Consider the following 21,664-nt stretch of genomic DNA (forward strand, 5'->3'; position numbering starts at 1 on the left):
TTATATTTATTAGTAAGGGGGTATGTTTACCTGTTGCCATCATTGATTACGAGAAAAAAAATCACGTTTGTTGTATGGGAGCCCCCTTGAATATTACTTTTATTTTGATTTTAGTATTTGTTGCTCCGGTTGCTTGGTTTAGCGGCACCGGAAATACACAATCTGTGAAAATTTCAGAACTCTAGTTATAGCGGTTCTTGAGATATAGCCTGGAGACAGACAGACGGCCAGACAGATCACAGACAGGCGGACAGACAGACATCGAAGTCTCATGAACAGGGTCCCGTTTTTACCCTTTGGGTACGGAACCCTAAAAACCAATGATATTCTATGTTACTAAAACGGTTCCGAGTTTTTGTATTGATTTGGGAGAACATTATTTCGCATGAAGCGTTGGTAAGCATAACCAAAAATTATCTACACTTAAAACAGAATTTGAAAGAAAGAAAGAAAATTTGGTAATATTAATTTGAATTACTACCACCAGATTCTAATAAATCACTGACTTCTTTGATGCAAAAATAACATTTATTTTTCATACCCCAATCCTGCCAAAACCTGCCAAGTTTTTAAAACGTCAACCGATCATGCCACAGGCCAAAATAAGACGCCAATCCTGCCAAAATGGCAGGAACCTGCCACATATGGTCACCCTTCCATCATGTAGAGGCGTTGCGACCACTGCATAGCCATCGCATGCGCCATTCCATAAGAAACTATAGGACACGAAATGACCACGAAAGAAACGCGCGGCCTGAAGAAACGCGCGGCCTGCCTTCAAAATTCTAAACAGGGCGGATTTTACTAAAGAATAATAAAAAATATCGACATCGTTGCTTTTCCAAATAATAGTAAGGCCTAGCGCGCACCACGACTTTGTGCAGCGCGATTATTTAATCGCAGAAATACACGTATGAGTTAGTATGACAGTGCGCGCACATGCGAGTAAATAATCGCAGCGATTTTAAAATTGTGATTTGTCACATTTTGCTGCGACTGCTCGCGACGCGATTGTCGCGAAAATAAAATGCAGAATATGAAATTGTGTGGTACCGCGCGCACTGCGATAATAAAATCGCACACTCGGGCCGGCCGCGGCCGGCGCTTCATTTGTGTTTCATCTGTCTACAGATAATCATCTGTCCAGTATAGTAATCAGATAATCATTATTAAATATTGATTACCTACTATACTGGGTATGAGCATGTTTAGACAATGTTATTAATATTACGAATGAATAATAATAATAATATTTATGGACATTTCACACCACGTCAGTCTGGCTCCGTGCTAAGTGCCTACAGGACAGTCACAACAGCTTACAGGTGCCAGACAACGGAAATATAGGTATTTTTTAATATTTTTATATTATTACTAGTTGTCCCGCGCGGCTTCGCCCGCGTAAATTAGAAATTTTACAGAATCCGTAGGTACATTTTCCCATAAAAAATATTTCCCCCGTTTTTCCCACATTTTCCTGAGTTTCTTCTGTCGTATTAGTCTTAGAGTAATAATATAATATAACCTTCTCGATAAATGTCTTACTCGATAAATGATCTATCTAACACTGAGATAAGTTTTTAAATCGGACCTGTAGTTTCTGAGATTGACGCGTTCAAGCAAACATACTCTTCAGGTTTATAATATTAGGTAGATATAGATTTTTTTTTAATTATCGCTTGACAAACTCGAGTCTCGATCTAAAAGACTATGAAATGGTATAATATGGTAGTGATGATGATGATAATGATGATGAAGAATGTAATTTGCATAGTAGCATATGCTTTCTGTTCTTAAAGCAACGCCGAAACTCCCAAACTTGTATCTATAAAGAATCAGGAATTCTCGCAGCACCTTCCGAACCACGGTATACCAGGTATATCTCGGTGCAAAATCTTACTTGTTGGTAGCATATGCTTAGAATACTTCTCACGAAACCGAAGTCACCATATGTTTCCCTATAAGTTTTGAGGAGTTCCCTCGATTACTTATGGATCCTTCATCAGATCACCACTTTTCTGAATATAATACCAAATTGGGATGATACCCTATATACCAAAAGAAAAATTTTGAAAATCGGTTAACAAACGGCGGAGTAATCGTTGAATATAAGAAAACGAACATAACACCTCCCCCATTTTGAAAGTCGGTTAAAATTGTAGCCTATGTGTTATTTATTTAATATTTTAATCAGCACATGAATTGAATAACAAATTTTTTTTCAAATTAATCGTAGCACCATCTGTCAGGACAAACTAAAATTGAAATAGAATAATATTGAATGCGATGATAGCGCCGTCCGCCGGATCTAATGTAAAACATTCCAAAATCAACAACTCCTTATAAATAAGAAATTAATTGAAAAAACATTTTCCAGTAGACCAAACTGTAAATCTAAACCATTCTCGAATCTCCACGAACACACACAAAAAATTTCATCAAAATTGGTCCAGTCGTTTAGGAGGAGTTCAGTCACATACACACGCACACAAGAAATATATATATTAAGATACATAAAAATTTATATTTAAGATTTTTGAAATATTATGATACATATTATACAATATGTAATTCACATCCAAGACCCAGGAACATTGAAAACTTTTTGTTCCGTCGGCGGGACTCGAACCCAGGACCCCCGGGATGAGCGCTGACCACGCGCTTAACCCACGCTTGACCAACTGAGCTACGGAGCCATCGGCAATAAAAACGACATCTGCTGTCAGATATAAGAACTACAATGCGGATTAATTTTCATCGATATTTTCATGGAAATAAGACATTTTCCCTCATCAAAATGTAGCCTATGTCCTTTCTAAGGCTCTAGAATAGATGTGTACAAAATTTCATTGCAATCGGTTCAGTAGTTTTGGCATGAAAGGGAGACAGACAGACAGACAGACAGAGATACTTTCGCATTTATAATATTATGGATTATTTATTTATTTATTATTTATTTATTAGTATGGATTATATCTTTTTTTTTATAGTACCTGGATGACCGAGCTTTGCTCGGTATAGCAAACACTCATTGACTTCGTGTTACTTCATAACGCCATTTGCTGGTCGTTACGTCAAACCCACCTGACAGATCACAATTAACATTGAATTGACATATTCGACCAAATAACGTTGGTCTGTCAATTGCATAGGAATCAACTTCCTCGATGGTACATACTTACATAGTATGAATTATGAGTATCATATTATAATAAAAATCTTAAATACAGTTTATATTTTATGTACACAATACAGTAACAAATGAGAAAACAATTTTAACATTTGCTTTTTTATGACTCATTCTTAACTTTCGTTAAACTTTCTACCATTGTTTTTGTATTGTTTTCTCATCAATATTGTACCCATTATATTTCGTTGACCTAAACAACGTTGTTATTTTATCGCATTCTTTTCGAATGGACTTTATTCCAATGGTAAAGTTTATCTAAAATCTAAATCTAAATCAGCACTTACTATACAATAATAATAAATTACAAGACCACAGCAACAAATTTTTCCCCATTGATTGGGCACCAGTCACGTATCTGGCAACCCGATTATCTACGCACACAACAATATTTGTGCATTGTTTTACACACACTACAATATTGAGTTGCCGCATTCAGGAATCTGTTTTTTCTATACAGCGCGGTATCTAGACGAGCGCGCGCTAGACTAATCATTCATCTAAGGTTAAAATATAGTCTTTTTTTTTATTAAATAAGTCACCTGATGGTAAGCAACTACCGTCGCCCATGGACACTCGCAACACCAGAAGAGCTGCAGGTGCGTTGCCGGCCTTTTAAGAGGGAATACGCACTTTTCTTGAAGGTTTGCAGGTCGTATAGGTCCGGAAATACTGCTGGTGACAGTTCGTTCCAGAGTTTTACAGTGCGTGGCAGAAAGTTACGCGAAAAACGCACTGTGGAAGACTGCCGCTCATCAAGGTGATGAGCATGGTATGTTTTTCGCGTGGGACGATAGCGAAAAGTTGCAGGTGGTATGATTCCGAACAATTCCTCAGAGCACTCCCCGTGATACAACCGATAGAGGATGCAGAGTGAAGCTACATCTCGGCGTAATTCCAAGGGGTCTAAGCTGTTTGAAACACTATGGCAGTCAACAATTCGAGCGGCCCTTCGTTGGATACGATCTAGAGGGAGCAGTTGGTATTTTGGCGCCCCTGCCCAGAGATGAGAACAATATTCCATATGAGGCCGAACCTGCGCCTTGTAGAGTTGTAGGCGTTGTTCCGGACTGAAGTACTGTCTCGCTCTGTTAAGAACACCAAGCTTCTTCGAGGCTAATTTGGCCTTACCCTCTAGATGATATCGGAACTGGACTTCGCTCGATATGTTGACGCCAAGTATCTCAATGCTAGGGGAGATGGTTAAAGATGTGCCCTCGAAACGAGGATATACGACCATTGGTGACTTTTTAGTGGTGAACGCGCAGACTTGTGTCTTGGCAGGGTTGAATTGGACCAAGTTACGTCTACCCCATTCTGAGACCTTCTCCAATGAATTCTCCACCTTAGACACAAGTTCGTTTCGACTCTCAGTGACATTTTGCCGAGAAATATTAGGGGAGCCGGTATATACAGCATCACCTGTACTATCATCCGCATAGTAATGAATGCCGTTGGTTTGTAACATGTCATTGATATGCAGTATGAATAGAGTAGGCGATAGCACACAGCCCTGAGGGACACCAGCATCAACAGACTGAGTTTCCGAGCATTCGCCGTCAACTACGACCTTTATGGTTCTGTCTGCTAAGAAACTAGTGACCCACTTACATAATTTCTCGGGCAGCCCGTATGATGGAAGCTTTGATAGCAGCGCTTTATGCCAAGCCCAAACCCAATCAAAGGCCTTCGTAATGTCCAAACTAACAGCCAATGACTGTCCCTTCGACTCAATTGCCTGAGCCCAACGATGAGTCAGGTATGCCAAGAGATCACCAGCCGAGCGATCCTTACGGAACCCGTATTGTTTGTCGCTTAGTAATCCCTGGCCATCCGAGTATCGAAGAAGCTGGCTATTGATTATGGATTCCATTATCTTCGAGAAGAGAGAGGTTATAGCGATTGGTCTGTAGTTGGAAGGATTGGAGCGATCACCTTTTTTGGGGATAAGGTGCACCAAGGCTGTCTTCCAGGAAGCCGGGACGATGCCAGTTGCATAGGAGAGCCAAAAAAGACGCGCCAAGACCGGAGCCAACTCTGAAGCACACTTTTTCAACACAATAGGCGGGATTCCGTCAGGCCCACTCGACTTTTAAATATCAAGGGAACGGAGGGCTTTTCGCACTAAGCGCTGATGAAACCGAATATCCGACATGATGCTCGTGCATCGCGGTATGGTCGGCGGTTTCTGCCCCCCGTCATCCAGGGTCGAGTTTGACGCAAAGAGCTTGCCCAGATCGGCTTTGTCTTTTGCGTCCTGGGCCAACGATCCATTGCCTACGTGTAGGGATGGTAAGGTTGGCTTGCAGAAATTTCCTTCAATAGCTTTGGCCAGAGACCAGAATGCACGGGTTCCCGAGGGGAGGCGCTCAAGTATCTTGCCAATTCTATTGACGTGCTGTTGCTTTGCCCGAGTAATCTCTTTCTTGAGGGACCTAGAGGCAAGGTTGTACTCCTTTTTATATGTGCTGGTATTTAAATCCCGAGCAGACACTGCGTTGGCCCAGGATTGGTAAGCCTCCTGCTTCCGGCGAGAAGCTTTTTTGGGGGATGAACCAAACCAGGGACGAAATCTGCCGCCAGTTGGCACTACAGAGGTCGGAATGAAAAGTTCCATCCCCTGCATCACCACATCGGCAACAGATTTGGCAGTGTTGTCGGGATCATCCAGTGAGGAGCACACGTGCTTGGGGGCACGTGTGCTCCTCGCCGGATAGGATGCAAAAAACGACCGCATCCCATCCCAGTCTGCTGACTTGTAGTGCCACACACGACGGTATTTAACAGCACGCTGTCTTAACACCGTCGTAAGTGGCACAGAACTCCTAACAAGGCAATGATCCGATGAACCAAGTGGTGCGGTTACGGATATTTGGTAGCCGTCAGGATTGGAAATCAGCAGGAGGTCCAACAAGGAAGGATTCTGACCATCCACATCTGGGATTCGCGTAGGCGTAGTAACCAGTTGTGTCAAGTCGTTCGCAAGGGCAAAGTTGCAGACAGATCTCCCCGCATGATCAGCTGGAATTGAGCCAGTCGGCGTGGTGGGCATTAAAGTCGCCAAGTATTATGATCTCTGCGGATGGGACCTGTCGCTGCACAAAATCTGAAGCAGCTTGCAGGTGCTCCAAGAGTCGGTCCGTCTCGGGGTCACCACTATGGGACCTATATAGGCACGCATAGACGCGAGGGTGGTCGTCGCAATCTATGCGGAGCCATAAGTTTGACAGGTCCATGACCTCAAGATTGCTGAGGCGGCGAGAGCTGATATCATCTCTGATATACACACATACTCCAGCTTTGGGTAGAAAGGAGTGCTCGAGATAATACCCTGGGTGGGAAAGGTATGATGTGTCACTCGGAAGTCGGAGATGATATCTGCGTCTCGGTTAAAAAGAGCAAAGCCGGCTTTGCCGTCTCCTACAAAAGTCCATGTTTAATATCGAGGGGGGTGCCTTTGTGTGTTTGCTCTTGCCCCGAGCAGATTGGAGCGCAGTTTTGCCCTCCCCAGAATACGAGGGGCAGCCTGGACGTCCACGTTCAGTTCCAAGGGTTCCTGAGCATGGACGTACAGAGAGGGATTCTCCATCGCTGTTGGTACCCTCCTGGGGTAACAAATTGTTTTTCAACTGCGGCATTTCTAGATTTTCTAGGGGGGTAGGGGATTGGGCCTCCGGTAAACTCACTCACTCTGCGAAACACAGCGCAAGCGCTGTTTCACGCCGGTTTTCTGTGAGGCCGTGGTATTTCTCCGGTCAAGCCAGCCCATTCGTGCCGAAGCATTGCTCTCCCACGGACAAACTTATCTTATATATAAAAATGGATTTTCAAATGTGTTCGTCGCGCTAAAACTCGAAAACGGCTGAACGGATTGGGCTAATTTTGGTCTTAAAATATTCGTAGAAGTCCAGGGAAGGTTTTAAAGTGACACGAAGTTCACCGGGACAGCTAGTCTATATATATATAAAAATCAATTGCTGTTCGTTAGTCTCGCTAAAACTCGAGAACGGCTGAACGGATTTATCTTATCTTGGTCTTGAATTATTCGTGGAGGTCTAGGGAAGGTTTAAAAGGTGAGAAAAATTCGAATAATTGCCGGGAAAATCCTCAAAACAGCATTTTTCTATTTCCCATACAAACGTTTTCTAAATAAAATGGAGAGTCAATTTGTAATTTATTACCGCTGCATAAAGTTCAAATTCGCGTGCGCGTTGGAGGACCTAATATCGCGTTCTGAAACTCAACAAAAGTGAAAGTGAATCGCGAACGCGACAAAATTGCATAGTCTCAAAATACATAGTACATAAATAAACACAATAGTATTAAATAAATAACACATAGGCTACAATTTTAACCGACTTTCAAAATGGGGGAGGTGTTATGTTCGTTTTCTTATATTCAACGATTACTCCGCCGTTTGTTAACCGATTTTCAAAATTTTTCTTTTGGTATATAGGGTATCATCCCAATTTGGTATTATATTCAGAAAAGTGGTGATCTGATGAAGGATCCATAAGTAATCGAGGGAACTCCTCAAAACTTATAGGGAAACATATGGTGACTTCGGTTTCGTGAGAAGTATTCTAAGCATATGCTACCAACAAGTAAGATTTTGCACCGAGATATACCTGGTATACCGTGGTTCGGAAGGTGCTGACAGAATTCCTGATTCTTTATAGATACAAGTTTGGGAGTTTCGGCGTTGTTTTAAGAACAGAAAGCATATGCTACTATGCAAATTACATTCTTCATCATCATCATCATCACTACCATATTATACCATTTCATAGTCTTTTAGATCGAGACTCGAGTTTGTCAAGCGATAATTAAAAAAAATCTATATCTACCTAATATTATAAACCTGAAGAGTATGTTTGCTTGAACGCGTCAATCTCAGAAACTACCTACAGGTCCGATTTAAAAACTTATCTCAGTGTTAGATAGATCATTTATCGAGTAAGACTCATCATTTATCAAGAAGGTTATATTATATTATTACTCTAAGACTAATACGACAGAAAAAAACTCAGGAAAATGTGGGAAAAACGGGGGATATATTTTTTATGGGAAAATGTACCTACGGATTCTGTAAAATTTCTAATTTACGCGGGCGAAGCCGCGCGGGACATCTAGTATACATATAAAAATGGATTTTCAAATGTGTTAGTCGCGCTAAAACTCGAAAACGGCTGAACGGATTGGGCTGATTTTAGTCTTAAAATATTCATAGAAGTCCAGGGAAGGTTTTAAAGTGACACGAAGTTCACCGGGACAGCTAGTCTTATATATAAAATTCTCGTGCCACAATGTTAGTCACCGTACTCCTCCGAAACGGCTTTACTGATTTTTACCAAATTTTATATGCATATTCAGTAGGTCTGAGAATCAGCTACTGGGTACTTTTTAACCCCCGACAAAAAAGAGGGGTGTTATAAGTTTGACGTGTCTGTCTGTCTTTTTTTTTTCATTTATTTCACAAAATACAATTTTTTATGTGTTGTTACAAACTATAAACTCGCCAAACTTTTACATTTGAAGGCGAGAAGCGCTCATTTTACACTTACCAATCTTTTTTAGAGTAACATACAAGACTTTATACCAACAATATTATACCTTTTCACTTACACTTTACTTACAATATTTTACAATATTACACTAACAACGCCTACATTAACAAAGACTAAACATAATAAAAAATAATATAAAAAAAAATGTCTCTCTGTCTGTCTGTCTGTCTGTTTGTCTGTGTGTGTATCTGTCCGTGGCATCGTAGCATCCAAACGGGTGGACCGATTTTGATCTAGTTTTTTTTTGTTTAAGAGCCGACATGATCGAGAGTGTTCTTAGCTATAATTCATCATCATCAGCCTGCTCAGTGCTGGACAATCAGGGTTTATCTGGTTCATGAAAGGCCGTTAGCAACTTGTTGTCGTTTGATAGGTCTTATATTTCATTCTAGTTCGTGACATTTGTGAGTATACAATATACATATACACATATTACTGGAAAGTTGACCTAGTGCTGCAGCATCACCTGGTAATCAATAATATATCCAACTCCTCGCCAACTTAGAGCAGAGGTATCGTGTTTGGGCTTATTTTAATTGCGACAACCAGTAAGATGTAGATAGACAGTATCCATTTACATGCTGCTGCTGCAGCATCACCTGGATTCTATACCTAGGAACCGAGCTTCGTATGAACCCAAAGTGGAGGTTTCATGTTTGGGCTCATATTAACGGCCTCATTGAAAAGAACATTGATAGATGGTAATCATGAGAATATGATTATTCTGCTCTTTAACCAACACAAGTTTAAAAAGTATGAAATAAAATTAAATTAAGAAATTTAAAAAAAACCCCCGCCAAACGACTTTAAAAAGAATTGAAATAATATTTACTGCCTTTAAGTTCAAATAATTTCTAACTTGTATAAAGTAATATTTTAGTCCATAATTGTTGTCAAGGTGTGTAGGGGGACCGCTAATGTAGATGTTTGATTTCACATAACATTATAGTTTAAGGATCAGTTCACAGCGAACCGAATCGAGATAATCAGCGTCTTGGCGGTTGTAGTTTGTAGTTTACTTGGCGGTCCCCCGACACACCGTCACGACACACCGACGGTGGCGTGACTTCATACTATTTTCCGGCTTAAATCTCTTCCTAACAATTTTCAAATTCAAAATTGCATTGATCTGATGAATGTGGTGATAACATTAATAAAAATAGAGACTAGAAGGTGAGAGAGAACGCCACCTTGAGGAACACCCGCTTCAATATCGCACCAATCTGAGCGGACAGGTTGCGAACGTCCTCGAAGGTAGGTGTCGAACCAGTCCACCACTGAGGGAGATATGTTAAGGGAACGAAGGATGGAAAGGATGACATCAAAGTCTACAGAGTTAAATGCGCTGCTAAAGTCAAGGAGAACTAGGATTGAAATACATTTGTTTTCCATTGCTAGTCGGAGATCATCTGTCACTTTTAGCAGCGCTGTGACAGTACTGTGACCTGGGTGGAAACCAGATTGGAATGGAGAAAGTAACTTATTAGAGGATAGGAATTGGGAGAGCTGTTTATGAAAAAATGTGTTCAAGGATTTTAGAGAGATAGGGTAGTATGGATATTGGCCTGAAATCGGAAACGGAAGATGGATTTGGTGTTTTAGGAAGTGGAATAATATTAGCACGTTTCCATGCTGAAGGAAAATAACTTTTGTCAAGGAGTAGTTAAGGATATGTGAGAGAATTGGCAAGAGTTCGGGAAGGGTAAGTGATATCATGCGAGCCATAATGTGTTGTACTTCATCATCAGAGACATGCGTGAATGAAAATGGAGTACAGCGGGGCTAATCACCAATGGTCGCTTTGAAGAATCCTGATATGAATCATAATATGATTCATTTTTCTAGAATCGCAAAATGCAACTCTGCTTGCAATTCATTTCTGTATTTTTGTATTGATTTGACATTTGTCAGTTTGACAGTTTTGACAATTCATTTGCTGAATTGATTGAGAGGAATTGCTAAATGTGACCATTTTAGCCCCGCAGGATGGGAGAAGAAGAGAGCGAAGATGGGATATGGTATGGGCTTTAGCGTTCTGGTCGACAACTACTGGTGGGACCACAATAAGGGTAGGACAGAGAAATGAGAGTTAAGCTCGTGTCAATCGTGTTATTGAAGCTGGCGGAAGATTTGCCAAAATCGAGTGTCGGAAGAAATCGCCATAGTTGAGAAGGGTTACTTCGTTCAATAGATGAGTGTATGTGACGTCTCTTAGCCTCCCTACACATACAACTGCAACATTTTACAACTTTGGAAGAGTCTCTCTCGGAAACTATTCAGGTTAGAAAAAAATTATATTAGAAACCTCAATATGATTTTTAAGGACCTATCCATAGATACCCCACACGAATAGGTTAGATGAAAAAAAAAATATTTTGTTTCAGTTGTACCTATGGGGACCCCTAAAATTTTTAATTATTTTTCCATTTTTGTATCAAAATCTTAATGCGGTTCACACACTACATCTACTTACCAAGTTTCAATAGCATAGCTCTTATAGTTTCGGAGAACAGTGGCTGTGACATATGGACGGACAGACAGACAGACAGACATGACGAATCTATAAGGGTTCCGTTTTTTGCAATTTGGCTATGGAAGCCTAAAAACTAAAAAAACCGGCCAAATGCGAGTTGGACTCGCCCATGAAGGGTTCCGCACCAGCTATTTTTATGAAATTAAGAGGTTTTTGATTTATTTTCATATTTCAGTTGATTTAATGAAAGTTAAATTAAGGTTTACCATTCGTAACGTATAAAAAAACTACTGGCTAGATCTCAGTCAAACCAATTTTCGTTGGTAGCTTTTGTAGTAATGTACATCATATTTTTTTTTAAACTTATCGTGCCCCTACTTTAGAAGTTAGAGGGGGGGACACATTTTACCACTTTGGAAGAGTCTCTCTCGCAAACTATTCAGGTAAGAAAAAAATTATATTAAAAACCTCAATATGATTTTTGAAGACCTATCCATAGATACCCACACGCATAGGTTAGATGAAAAATTTTTTTTTTGTTTCAGTTGCATCTATGGGGACCCCTAAAATTTTTTATATTTTTTCCATTTTTGTGTCAAAATCTTAAAGCGGTTCACAGACTACATCTACTTACCAAGTTTCAATCTTATAGCTCTTATAGTTTCGGAGAAAAGTGGCTGTGACATACGGACGGACAGACAGACAGACATGACGAATCTATAAGGGTACCGTTTTTTGCCATTTGGCTACGGAACCCTAAAAATGGGAACTTTAACCCCCCCTCCCCCCACTCCGGCTCCACCTGTAGAAGCGGGGACTTTAATGTTTACTTTCTGGACGTCCTGAACACATTTCTGAAGAAATTGCTTAGGTCGCTTTTTTACCGACTTCCAAAAAGGAGGAGGTTATACGTTCGGCTGTATGTATCTTTTTTTTTTTTGAATGTTCAACGATAATATCCGTTTGTAATCCGATTTTCAAAATTCTTTTTGTGTTGTATAGGGTTTAACTCGAATTTGGTACCATGTTCACAAAAGTGGTGATCTGATGATGGGATCTTGGAGGAATCGAGGGGACTCCTTGAAATTTGTATGGAAACATATAGTTATTTCAATTTTTTCTGAAGCATTCGAGGTAAATGCTACTAAAAAGTAAGATTTCGCACCAGGTTATACCCTAGATCCGAAGGTACCCAACAGAACTTTAGAATCCTTATAGATACAGGTTCGGGGATTTCGGCGTTGTTTAAACAACAGCATAAGCCAACACATCAATTTATTAGATCATCATCTCAAAATCATATTTATGCCATGGGTCATCACATTATGACCCAATTATTGATGCTTTTCGTGATATTTTGCATCGAAGCAGATGTTTTTGATGACTATTTCGCTGTTTGTGGACCGATTTTCAAAATTCTTGTGTTGTTTTACTTATAAGGTATAATCTTAATTTAGTATAATAATTACGAAAGTGGTGAGCTGATTATGGGATCTATGAGCAATCGAGGGAAATCCTTGAAATTTATCAAAAGACTCATAGTGGTTAAAATGTTGTTTCTAGTAACTTAAACATATTATGTTACGAATAAGAGAAAGTTCATACGAAGGTGTCTCTTGGTCCAAAGGCACTGAACAGAACTCCTGAACCTTTAAAGATAAAAGTTTTTAAATTGCAGCATCGCACAGTGTTTTAGAAATCCCCAAAATCGGACATGACTAAGTTAATGCAATGAGTCGATGGCGTCTTTTATTTCAAATGCAAGAGTAGAACTCCCGAGTGCGCATTTTACTTCGTTTTTGAGAAAATCAATTTTTAAATTAGTCATTTTTTGACTCCCTGAAAACGAAATTATTTTATTTAAATTAATTACGAGGGTTTGTAAACTTGCTACCCAGTTGATTAGATTGATCATTAAGAGACACAAATTTTGTACTGTATTTCATTCCTACAATTCAAGTACCTAGTTCCTGAGATTTTAATGTTTTAAAATATTTAGACTTTATTTTTTTTCTGCTTTCCTATATGATTTCCGCACCTTCTGTCCAAACTAAAAAATACTTTGGTATAGTCTTTACACTACAATATTTTTATTTTTTGTGAATCGCGTCTCATACGAGAGATTTACGAATTTCTAATTTTTATTCGCACCTTAAAAATTTTAAGAGCAAAGTTTCATCATTATATTATATTCTATTATATTCATATCTAAGTCTATACGAAATTTTATGTTGCAGTTTTTACGCAGACTTAATTAATTAGGAACATTGGAACAAAGGTTTAATAAAATGACTTTCTTCATAAAAAATATTGTATTCCACAAGATCATGCTGCTTACTGCCACAAAGTAGTTTTGTAGAAGTTACAGTAAAATTACTTTATACTGATTTTAATGTTTTTTTAAAGATGAATAATATGTTACCAACATTTTCACTGGGTCGCATAAATTTTCTTATTAATATGTTTCCATATACTACACATCATCAATTGTAGGGAGCCAAAATGCCATGTTTGTACATGCTGAAGCCAACAACATATATTTTGGATTGAATTGAACGCACTGTATTGGAGCCGGATGATCTCCATTTAAAACACACACTTTATAACCGGTATCAGCATTCCACACATGAACCCGACCATCAGTTGACCCACTAAAAATATATTGTGAATCTGGACTAAACGAGGCTTCAATAGGTATACCCTTATTATTGAGATGGCCAGTGAATGTTTGCAAGGGTGTGCCATGGTAAGCATCGACCAAACGAATGATGGATCCATTTGTACTAATTAACATTGTTTTCCCATCTCTTGAAAATTTTAGTCCCGTCCAATCGCATTCTTTTTCTTGATTTAATTTGAATGTAACAAAAGGCCCTTTGTCAAACGATCTTACATCATACAATTTTATGCTTTCTGAGTTTACACCAGCTGCAAATATAAGTCCTTCTGGATCATAGGCAGCTACGGGTCTTCCTGACAAGTGCATCAATCCTTGACAATTCGGTGATCTTAAATCCCATAGTCTCAAAGTTTTGTCTAAGGAACCGGAGAGGAAAGTGTCTTCTACTGGTGATAAACATAAAGTTACAACTTTCTTGGTATGCCCGGGAAAGTATCTTATATATTTATTATCATGCAATGATAAATATCGAATAGTATCATCAACTTTAGTTGAGCTATGTATTGCAGTATTTTTTGCATGTGTAAAATGTATTAAATCCACACCATACTTTTTGCTATTTACGGTAATCATTTGTGTTCCTTTTTCGCAATCATATATAACAATCTGATCATCCTCGCTGCATGATATGAGTGTTTCGCCGCTTGGAGAAAAATCTATACTATTTATTTTATCTGTATTTTCTCGAAACACTTTGGCCACCTTAAAACTTCTCACTACCGGATCCACTAGCTTCATCATTTGTTATAAATTATAATGTGAGTTACACTACAATCTTCGAACGCCGTTATATAGATAGGAGATGTAGATCGGAGATGTGCTTACAGTATAATATTATTTAACCTCTCTTTAAAAATGATTCTGTTAACAAGTTTAATTGAAGTATCTTTAAATTTATAATGATAAAATATCACTTCTGAGGTCAATAAATCAAAAACTTTATATGAAACAATGCAAAGCTCGTGGAAACACAATTTACAGCAGGAAAACCGAAAAATATAAACAAGTACACTGTACAACCACAGATTAGATGAGTAATTTCTATTCTGTGGATTACAGAATGAGAAAGAGCCTTCTATCGGTATATAAGCGTCAAAAGCAATGAATAAGGAAACAGATGGAGACGACATAACTACAAAAAAGTGTGGCCGGCGCCATATTGCCAAGAACTAAACATGGCGGTCTATAGTGATGGGACACTCGGTTGATATTTGTCGAGGACATCGATGAACTAACATGTTATAAGTGAGCGTCCTGTTATATTATATATTATATTGATATCAAAAATGTTTTTTTTTTTAATATTATATAAAAAAATATAATTTTTGCCTATTTTGTCTTTTTGTATTATAGTACATAGAGACAAAATAGGCAAATATGGTTTTTTTATATAGGAGCCTCCTTAATTTTAATAAAACTATTTAATTTATTTTAAGTTTATTAATTATTATTTAAGTTGCCATTATTGATATCGGGCAAAAATTAGCAAAAAATCGTACAAATACTAGTTGTACTTGCGCACGAAGTGTTTACAGTTTATTTTAATTTTACCATCAATTATTACTACTATTAAAGTATGTATACAACTGAGTATTTTGTGAACATTTCAAGTGCCTATTTTTTTCGCGATATATCGAGACCGATATTGATATTTTTTTCAAATATCGATGTATCGATATATCGATATTTTCTTTTAATTTCAACATCCCTATAATACGACACTTTGACAGTTTATATACCTCGGAGAACCGGAACATAAAATGGCGGACCGGCCACAGTATTTTGATTTGGTAGAGACCATTATGCCGAGTCCACTTATCAGTCAATGGTCAAAAGCGTGTAATGTTATGTCCTACCTACAAGGACAAAGGAGTTGGTCTGCATATTTCATGTTGATTTCATGTAATAAAAGTATTAATTATGGTTTTTAGTGAACATTTAATGCTAGATATTGTTGAGTTTTGTGGTTCCGCTAAATAATAAACCATAAGAATAGCCAAAGAATGCCTCAAACACGTGGATTTAACATAAAAAACCCAAAAAACGTTGTTCAAAACTTACATATTGTGTAAGTTTTGAACAACGTTTTTTGGGTTTTTTTAATCGGTATTTTTGTAAGCTAAAAAGATAATTTATAAGTTTAATAATGCCTTATTCGTGCTATATCAGGCATTAGTGCTAAAAATGTCACATAAATTAATAATTTGGCTACAAAAATTGCATAGCTTTTTACGTGTGTTTACGGATTCTCATTACTTGAACTATAGTTTAACGATATCATGAACTAAATGACTTTCTTTTCTGTAAATGTGCTTCAAATACCGACAAATAGAAATATTCAAGAAAATAAACGCACACTACTTGTATGAAAATAAGCACAAAATGGTCACGCGATGACGGGCTAAAATTACTATAATACTTAATCTATGAATATAGGTAAATACATGAATTAGCCTTATATTTTGACAGTTGATAATGTTACTCTTTCTTACTAACGATGCAGTAAGTTGAGTGAAAGAGAAAAGCTCATATCGGTGTATAAACGTCAAAAGCCTGTAATGTTATGTCCGACCGAGTAGAACATAACAAAGGAGTCGGTCTGCATATTTCATGTTTTAAAAGTGCTAATAAAAGTGTTTAGTGAACGTTAAATGCAATATCTTGTTGGGTTTTGTGGTTCCGCTAAATAATAAACCATAAAAATGGTCAAGGAATATACGTGGATTTAACATAACATACGTTAATAATATACGTTAGTAAGTTTTCAACAACGTTTTTTGGGCTTATCAATCGGTATTTTTTGTAAGTTAAAAAGAAAATTTATAAGTTTAATAATCGCTTAATCATGCTGTTTATGCCATTAGTGATAAAAATGTCACATCAAGTAATAATTTGGCTACAAATATGGCATAGATTTTTACGTGTGCTTTAGGGATGCACCTTGCTTGAAGTATAAATTTATATCGATACAAATCATAAGCCTATAATGCTAAAGACCAACAAAGAGTGCGAGAGAGAAGAAAATCCTTTATGGAATTATAACAAGATGAAAAGAGAGAGGCAGTCTAATGAAAATTGTAACCACTTTTATTTGACAGATCGTCAAAAGTCGTCAGTCGTTTTTATGCCCTTTCGGTATTTCAAATATATTGTTCAATTTGTTTGTTTTTTTTTAATAAATATGATTATATTTAAAAATGGTGACTTGTGCTGTATGAGTTTGCAGTGTAAATCATAAGAATAATCCTGAAAAATATACATTTCACAGGTAATTAATATTCATGTCCTAATTGCTACGATTTGTTTATTTTTGCTTTATTCTATCTCTAGTTCTCTATTTCAAATAAAATATTGTTAATCCTCCCTTTTACTTTTATATTTTGCATAACTAAAGGTTCTATTGTTCTTATATTACACAAATTTTGAAGAAAAATTTTTCATTAAATTTTTTTACATATACGCTAGTGCTTGAATCAAATTTATCGATATGCTTATCGATATTTTACAATAACATAAAACTAAAATAAAAATAATTTACCTTTATATTTATCACCTTAAGCACATTATCCGAAATTTCTGATCAGAAAAATTCGGACGCCCGGCGGAACGCACTCTGTTCATACATTTTGTTGTAGACCCATAATACTAAAAGAATTTCTGACGTGTAAAAATGTATGAGCGGGGCGGGGCGTCCCAATTTTTGTGATCAAAAATTTGGATAATGTGCGGCCGGACTAAAAAGGACATATTATCTTATTTTAACTAATATAATATAGTATGATATAGCTAATGTAATAGCTAATATAATATAACTACTATAATATTGTTACGGTACATGGTATACGGACACGTGGTGCGCAAGTACATACTCGAACCTTCTAGAAAGGTCTAATGTTTACGTGTTTACCCTTTATTTGTTAGCGTGTTTGAATTTAGACCTTATGACTGAGTCCATAAGGTCTAAATTAAATTCAACTTACTGCACTTATCGCAAGGACGGCAGTTTTATTGTGGTAGGTACATGCCCGAGCCTCCTAGAAATTTCCCACGGTTGTTTACTTGTTTACGTGAATCGGGAAATTTCTGGAATTCGTCTCGCCATATAAAAAGAGCCGCAGGCAGGCTCGGCAAGTCAGTTTCGTTTCGAGCTTTCATCAAGGCGATTTCGGAGCGATCAATAGTGAGTGAACCAGTGAAACCTGCGACTTGGCTACGACCTAGGACAGTGATAGTGCTTAGTGATTGGACCTAGTGATTAGTGTTTGGACTTAGTGCTAAGTGTTGTGACCTAGTGTTTAGTGCAGTGTTAATAAAGTCTTCAAGAGAGTCACCAGGTCTTTCTCTCCAAATCCTCGAACCCTAGCACGTAACAATATAGAGTGACTCTAAAACCAGAGGAAGGTTTATATTTATATATCATAATCATTTGTTTTACAGATTACCTCAAGATCCTCTAATAAGAGGAAAATGGCTGAAATTGGGCGTGTTTGTTGGAATCCCAAGAAAAATTCAACAATATGTAACAAACATTTCATTGAATTTTTTTAAAGAAAAAGTAGAATAAATACTATTTTGGTTAAAGGAGCTATCCCAACTTTATTTGTACCAGTAAGTTTGACATACTGTTGCACTTGTTACTGAAGCAATTATTAAAAATAAGCAATTATAAGCAATTATTGCTTTTTAGTTCATTTAAGATTATACTTAAATGAACTAAAAAGTATTAAATAATCCTTATTCTGTACTCAACCTTCATAATTCTGAAGTCGGTACCAGTCCTAAGTATATACAGAGTAGACAGAAATATAAGTTGCAGTTATACCTATTCTGTCAGAGAACTGGCGATTAGGTTAGCTGGTACCGATTGCAAAATAATGAAGATTGAGAACAAAATAAATACTGAGTACAGAATAAGAATTATTTAATACTTTTTAGTTCATTTAAGTATAATCTTACTATTGTCTTACATTACCTTGGAAGTCGGTTTTAATTTTTTGTTTAAAAATAATAATTTTACTCTTTTTAGCTGTCCTTAAGGTTTTTATACTTACAGTTGGTGTTTTAAAAAATAAAAATCAAAATTGCTTTATTTCTAAACAAATCTAAAATAAAATATATTTTCAGAATACATGGTGCCTACCACAGGTTGGGGAACTAAGCCGACTAGAAGAACCGGCGTAAGAAACTCGCACGGGGCCCACTTTTAACCAAAAAAGTGAGAAAAAAATAATCTTTTAAAATAAAATTTACAATGCTGTAGCGTGGCTGTAGCTAAAAATTGTACAATGCACGATGTAAACATAGATAGATACATAATAATTGTAAGTCATGTAAAAGTAGCCTTGCAAGCAGTCATTCAGCATTCTACTCCCGAGATGTGCCATCGTTTATGAAATTATTGACCGTATAATTTAATAACCGGCTTTGGCACAAAACGTTCTTTGACTACTTTTTTAAATTTATTAATCAAAAGATTTTGAACATTTTCTGGGACCATATAGTCACCTCGATTTCTCATGGTTTCCATCACCACACCACCACTATTGTGAACATGATACCTACTCAGAACAATACAATGTACAATAAAAGAAAAATTTTGAAAATTGGTTTATAAACGGCGGAGTAATCACTAATCGTTGAACATACATAAAAAAATATATCCACAGCCGAACGTCTAGACTCCTCCTGTTTGGAAGTCGGTTAAAAATAATTGTAATAAAAAATGTTATGATATTTTATGATATGTATTTAATTTAAGAATAAAATATAATATACTATGTGTGTTGTTTACTTTCAACGTTTACTTTCAATGTAAGGGCTGATTTACCAGATAGATTTTACCAGAGTAATAAATAAGTAACTTTGTAATGTGTATATTATTTACCCCTATAAGAACCTCATGTCATAACATATCCGACGATTGAAAAATCATTCCAAAAGAAAATGTGTCTACTTTTCAATCGTCACCTTTTTTTGCCAATTAAAACACATTAAAATTTATGATACCTAATTTGAAATACAAATCTGTCAAAGTTGCATATTATTTATTTCTTATAGAAACTCAAGTAAAATAACTCGAACGGACTATACTATCGATAGCAAAATACTATACTATCGATAGTAAAATACTACTGACAGATCGAAAATGGTCACGCATTTTCGGGTTGTCAGGTTGTCTATACGACAGTATATATTAAGTCTATGTTAAAAATATTGTCATGGACTAAATATTTTTTTTTTCAGGATTTGAAAATGCTTCAAAATAGACGACGAACAGAAATATTTAGACGCAAGTTTCATGCAAGTTTTTAATCCTTACTCCCTTATGAAGGCATCACAACATCGGGATTATCAATTCAAACGTAAGTTTGAAACAATGATTTTATTGAAATAAAAAAGTTCTAACGGAGAGTAAAATGATCAACCTCTTACACCTTCCCCCTGTAAGTACTCAAATCGTTACTTGGATTAACTTTTTGAAATTTTATCCTGGCATTACTCTTTTTTAATAAATACCAGACACAATAGATATTCAGTTGTTATGCGGCACCTGGGTTCCGCTTGGGGCTTGATGGGTTAAGTATGGAAAACTTATATAAAGCATATTGCCCCGTATACAATATTATAATATGTATATATTTTATAGTATTAACTTCATTTAATGTCACTAAACCAACTATTTTTTTTAGGTTTTTGCAATGCTTCTAAAGAAAAATTCAAGATGGTGATGATGGACAGACCTATAATGAAGATAATATTATTTTTAAGTTTAGATTATAACCGAGTAATCTGGTGGTGAGATGGAGTGAGGAGGGATGGTTTAAGTGAGGAAAATCCCCCTTATCACTACCACCCTCAGGAGACCCCCCCGTTAAGGAGACTGTTGTCAACTGTTTTCAGTATAATTCTCGAGGCATACTAAGGTTAGCTAAAGTTTATATTTTTATAATATAGATTTAAGTATTCAATACTCGTATGTACTCGTACTTGCAGTCATTAATTGTGGATCAACCCACATTTTTTAAGTTATGGATGCCATTTTAAATGATCTAAAGAACATTTTTGAATATTGATACTAATACACAAATTAATTTAAGGTTAAAGAAATGCTCCTAGAGAAGAGGTCAATGTGATGATGATGACAATTGGGAACCTATATAGAAGTTAATATTATATTTACTTCAAAAGCTGCGACTAAGAACATATTCAATTAAACCTTATGTTTGAATATTTTTCATTTTCATTTAATTTGTAATTTTTAATATGTGTGTACTGTGTAATATTATACAATGTGTCCTAACACCGGTGTCCGATCCTTACATGTTATGATGTATGGCATATTGTATTGACTGAAAGATCGGACACTGGTGTTGGGACAGTGGACACATTATATTATTATGTGTCCCGTCACGAGTATCCAATGCTTTAACTTCTTTATTTCTTCGATAATACATATTAATTGTTATTTTACAAAATTGCTGTTAAATAGTAATTAAGTATAATAAAGTATTTTTGTTCTTCTGTTGTTTTCTTATAAAAACTGTTGGTTTTATTGATATTACACTCCGGACAAGCCTTCGTGGCTTAAGGAGTATACATATTATGTATATTTTTAACAATTTGTGTAATTATATAATTAAATATTTTATTTATATAAAAGTATTTTCATTTTTCATATACTCAGACGACCTCTGTGGCTCAGTGGTGAGCGCGTTGGCAGCTCAAGCCGGGGGTCGCGGGTTCGAATCCCGCCGACG

General features: G+C 36.7%; 1 protein-coding gene across 1 annotated transcript; it reads right to left on the reverse strand.

Moving 5' to 3' along the window:
* Nucleotides 1-13,524: 13,524 nt before the first annotated feature.
* On the reverse strand, nucleotides 13,525-14,957 carry LOC121732994 (WD repeat-containing protein 82). Its single transcript, XM_042123062.1, has one exon. The coding sequence runs from the start codon at nucleotides 14,646-14,648 to the stop codon at nucleotides 13,701-13,703; it is 948 nt and encodes a 315-aa protein (XP_041978996.1). The 5' UTR covers nucleotides 14,649-14,957; the 3' UTR covers nucleotides 13,525-13,700.
* Nucleotides 14,958-21,664: the final 6,707 nt, after the last annotated feature.

The sequence above is a fragment of the Aricia agestis genome, chromosome 1 (assembly GCF_905147365.1).
Source record: "Aricia agestis chromosome 1, ilAriAges1.1, whole genome shotgun sequence".
Classification (NCBI taxonomy): domain Eukaryota; kingdom Metazoa; phylum Arthropoda; class Insecta; order Lepidoptera; family Lycaenidae; genus Aricia; species Aricia agestis.

Excerpts from the sequence above, each read along its gene's own strand:
- LOC121732994 (XM_042123062.1), bottom strand. The coding sequence starts at position 14,648 with ATGATGAAGCTAGTGGATCCGGTAGTGAGAAGTTTTAAGGTGGCCAAA.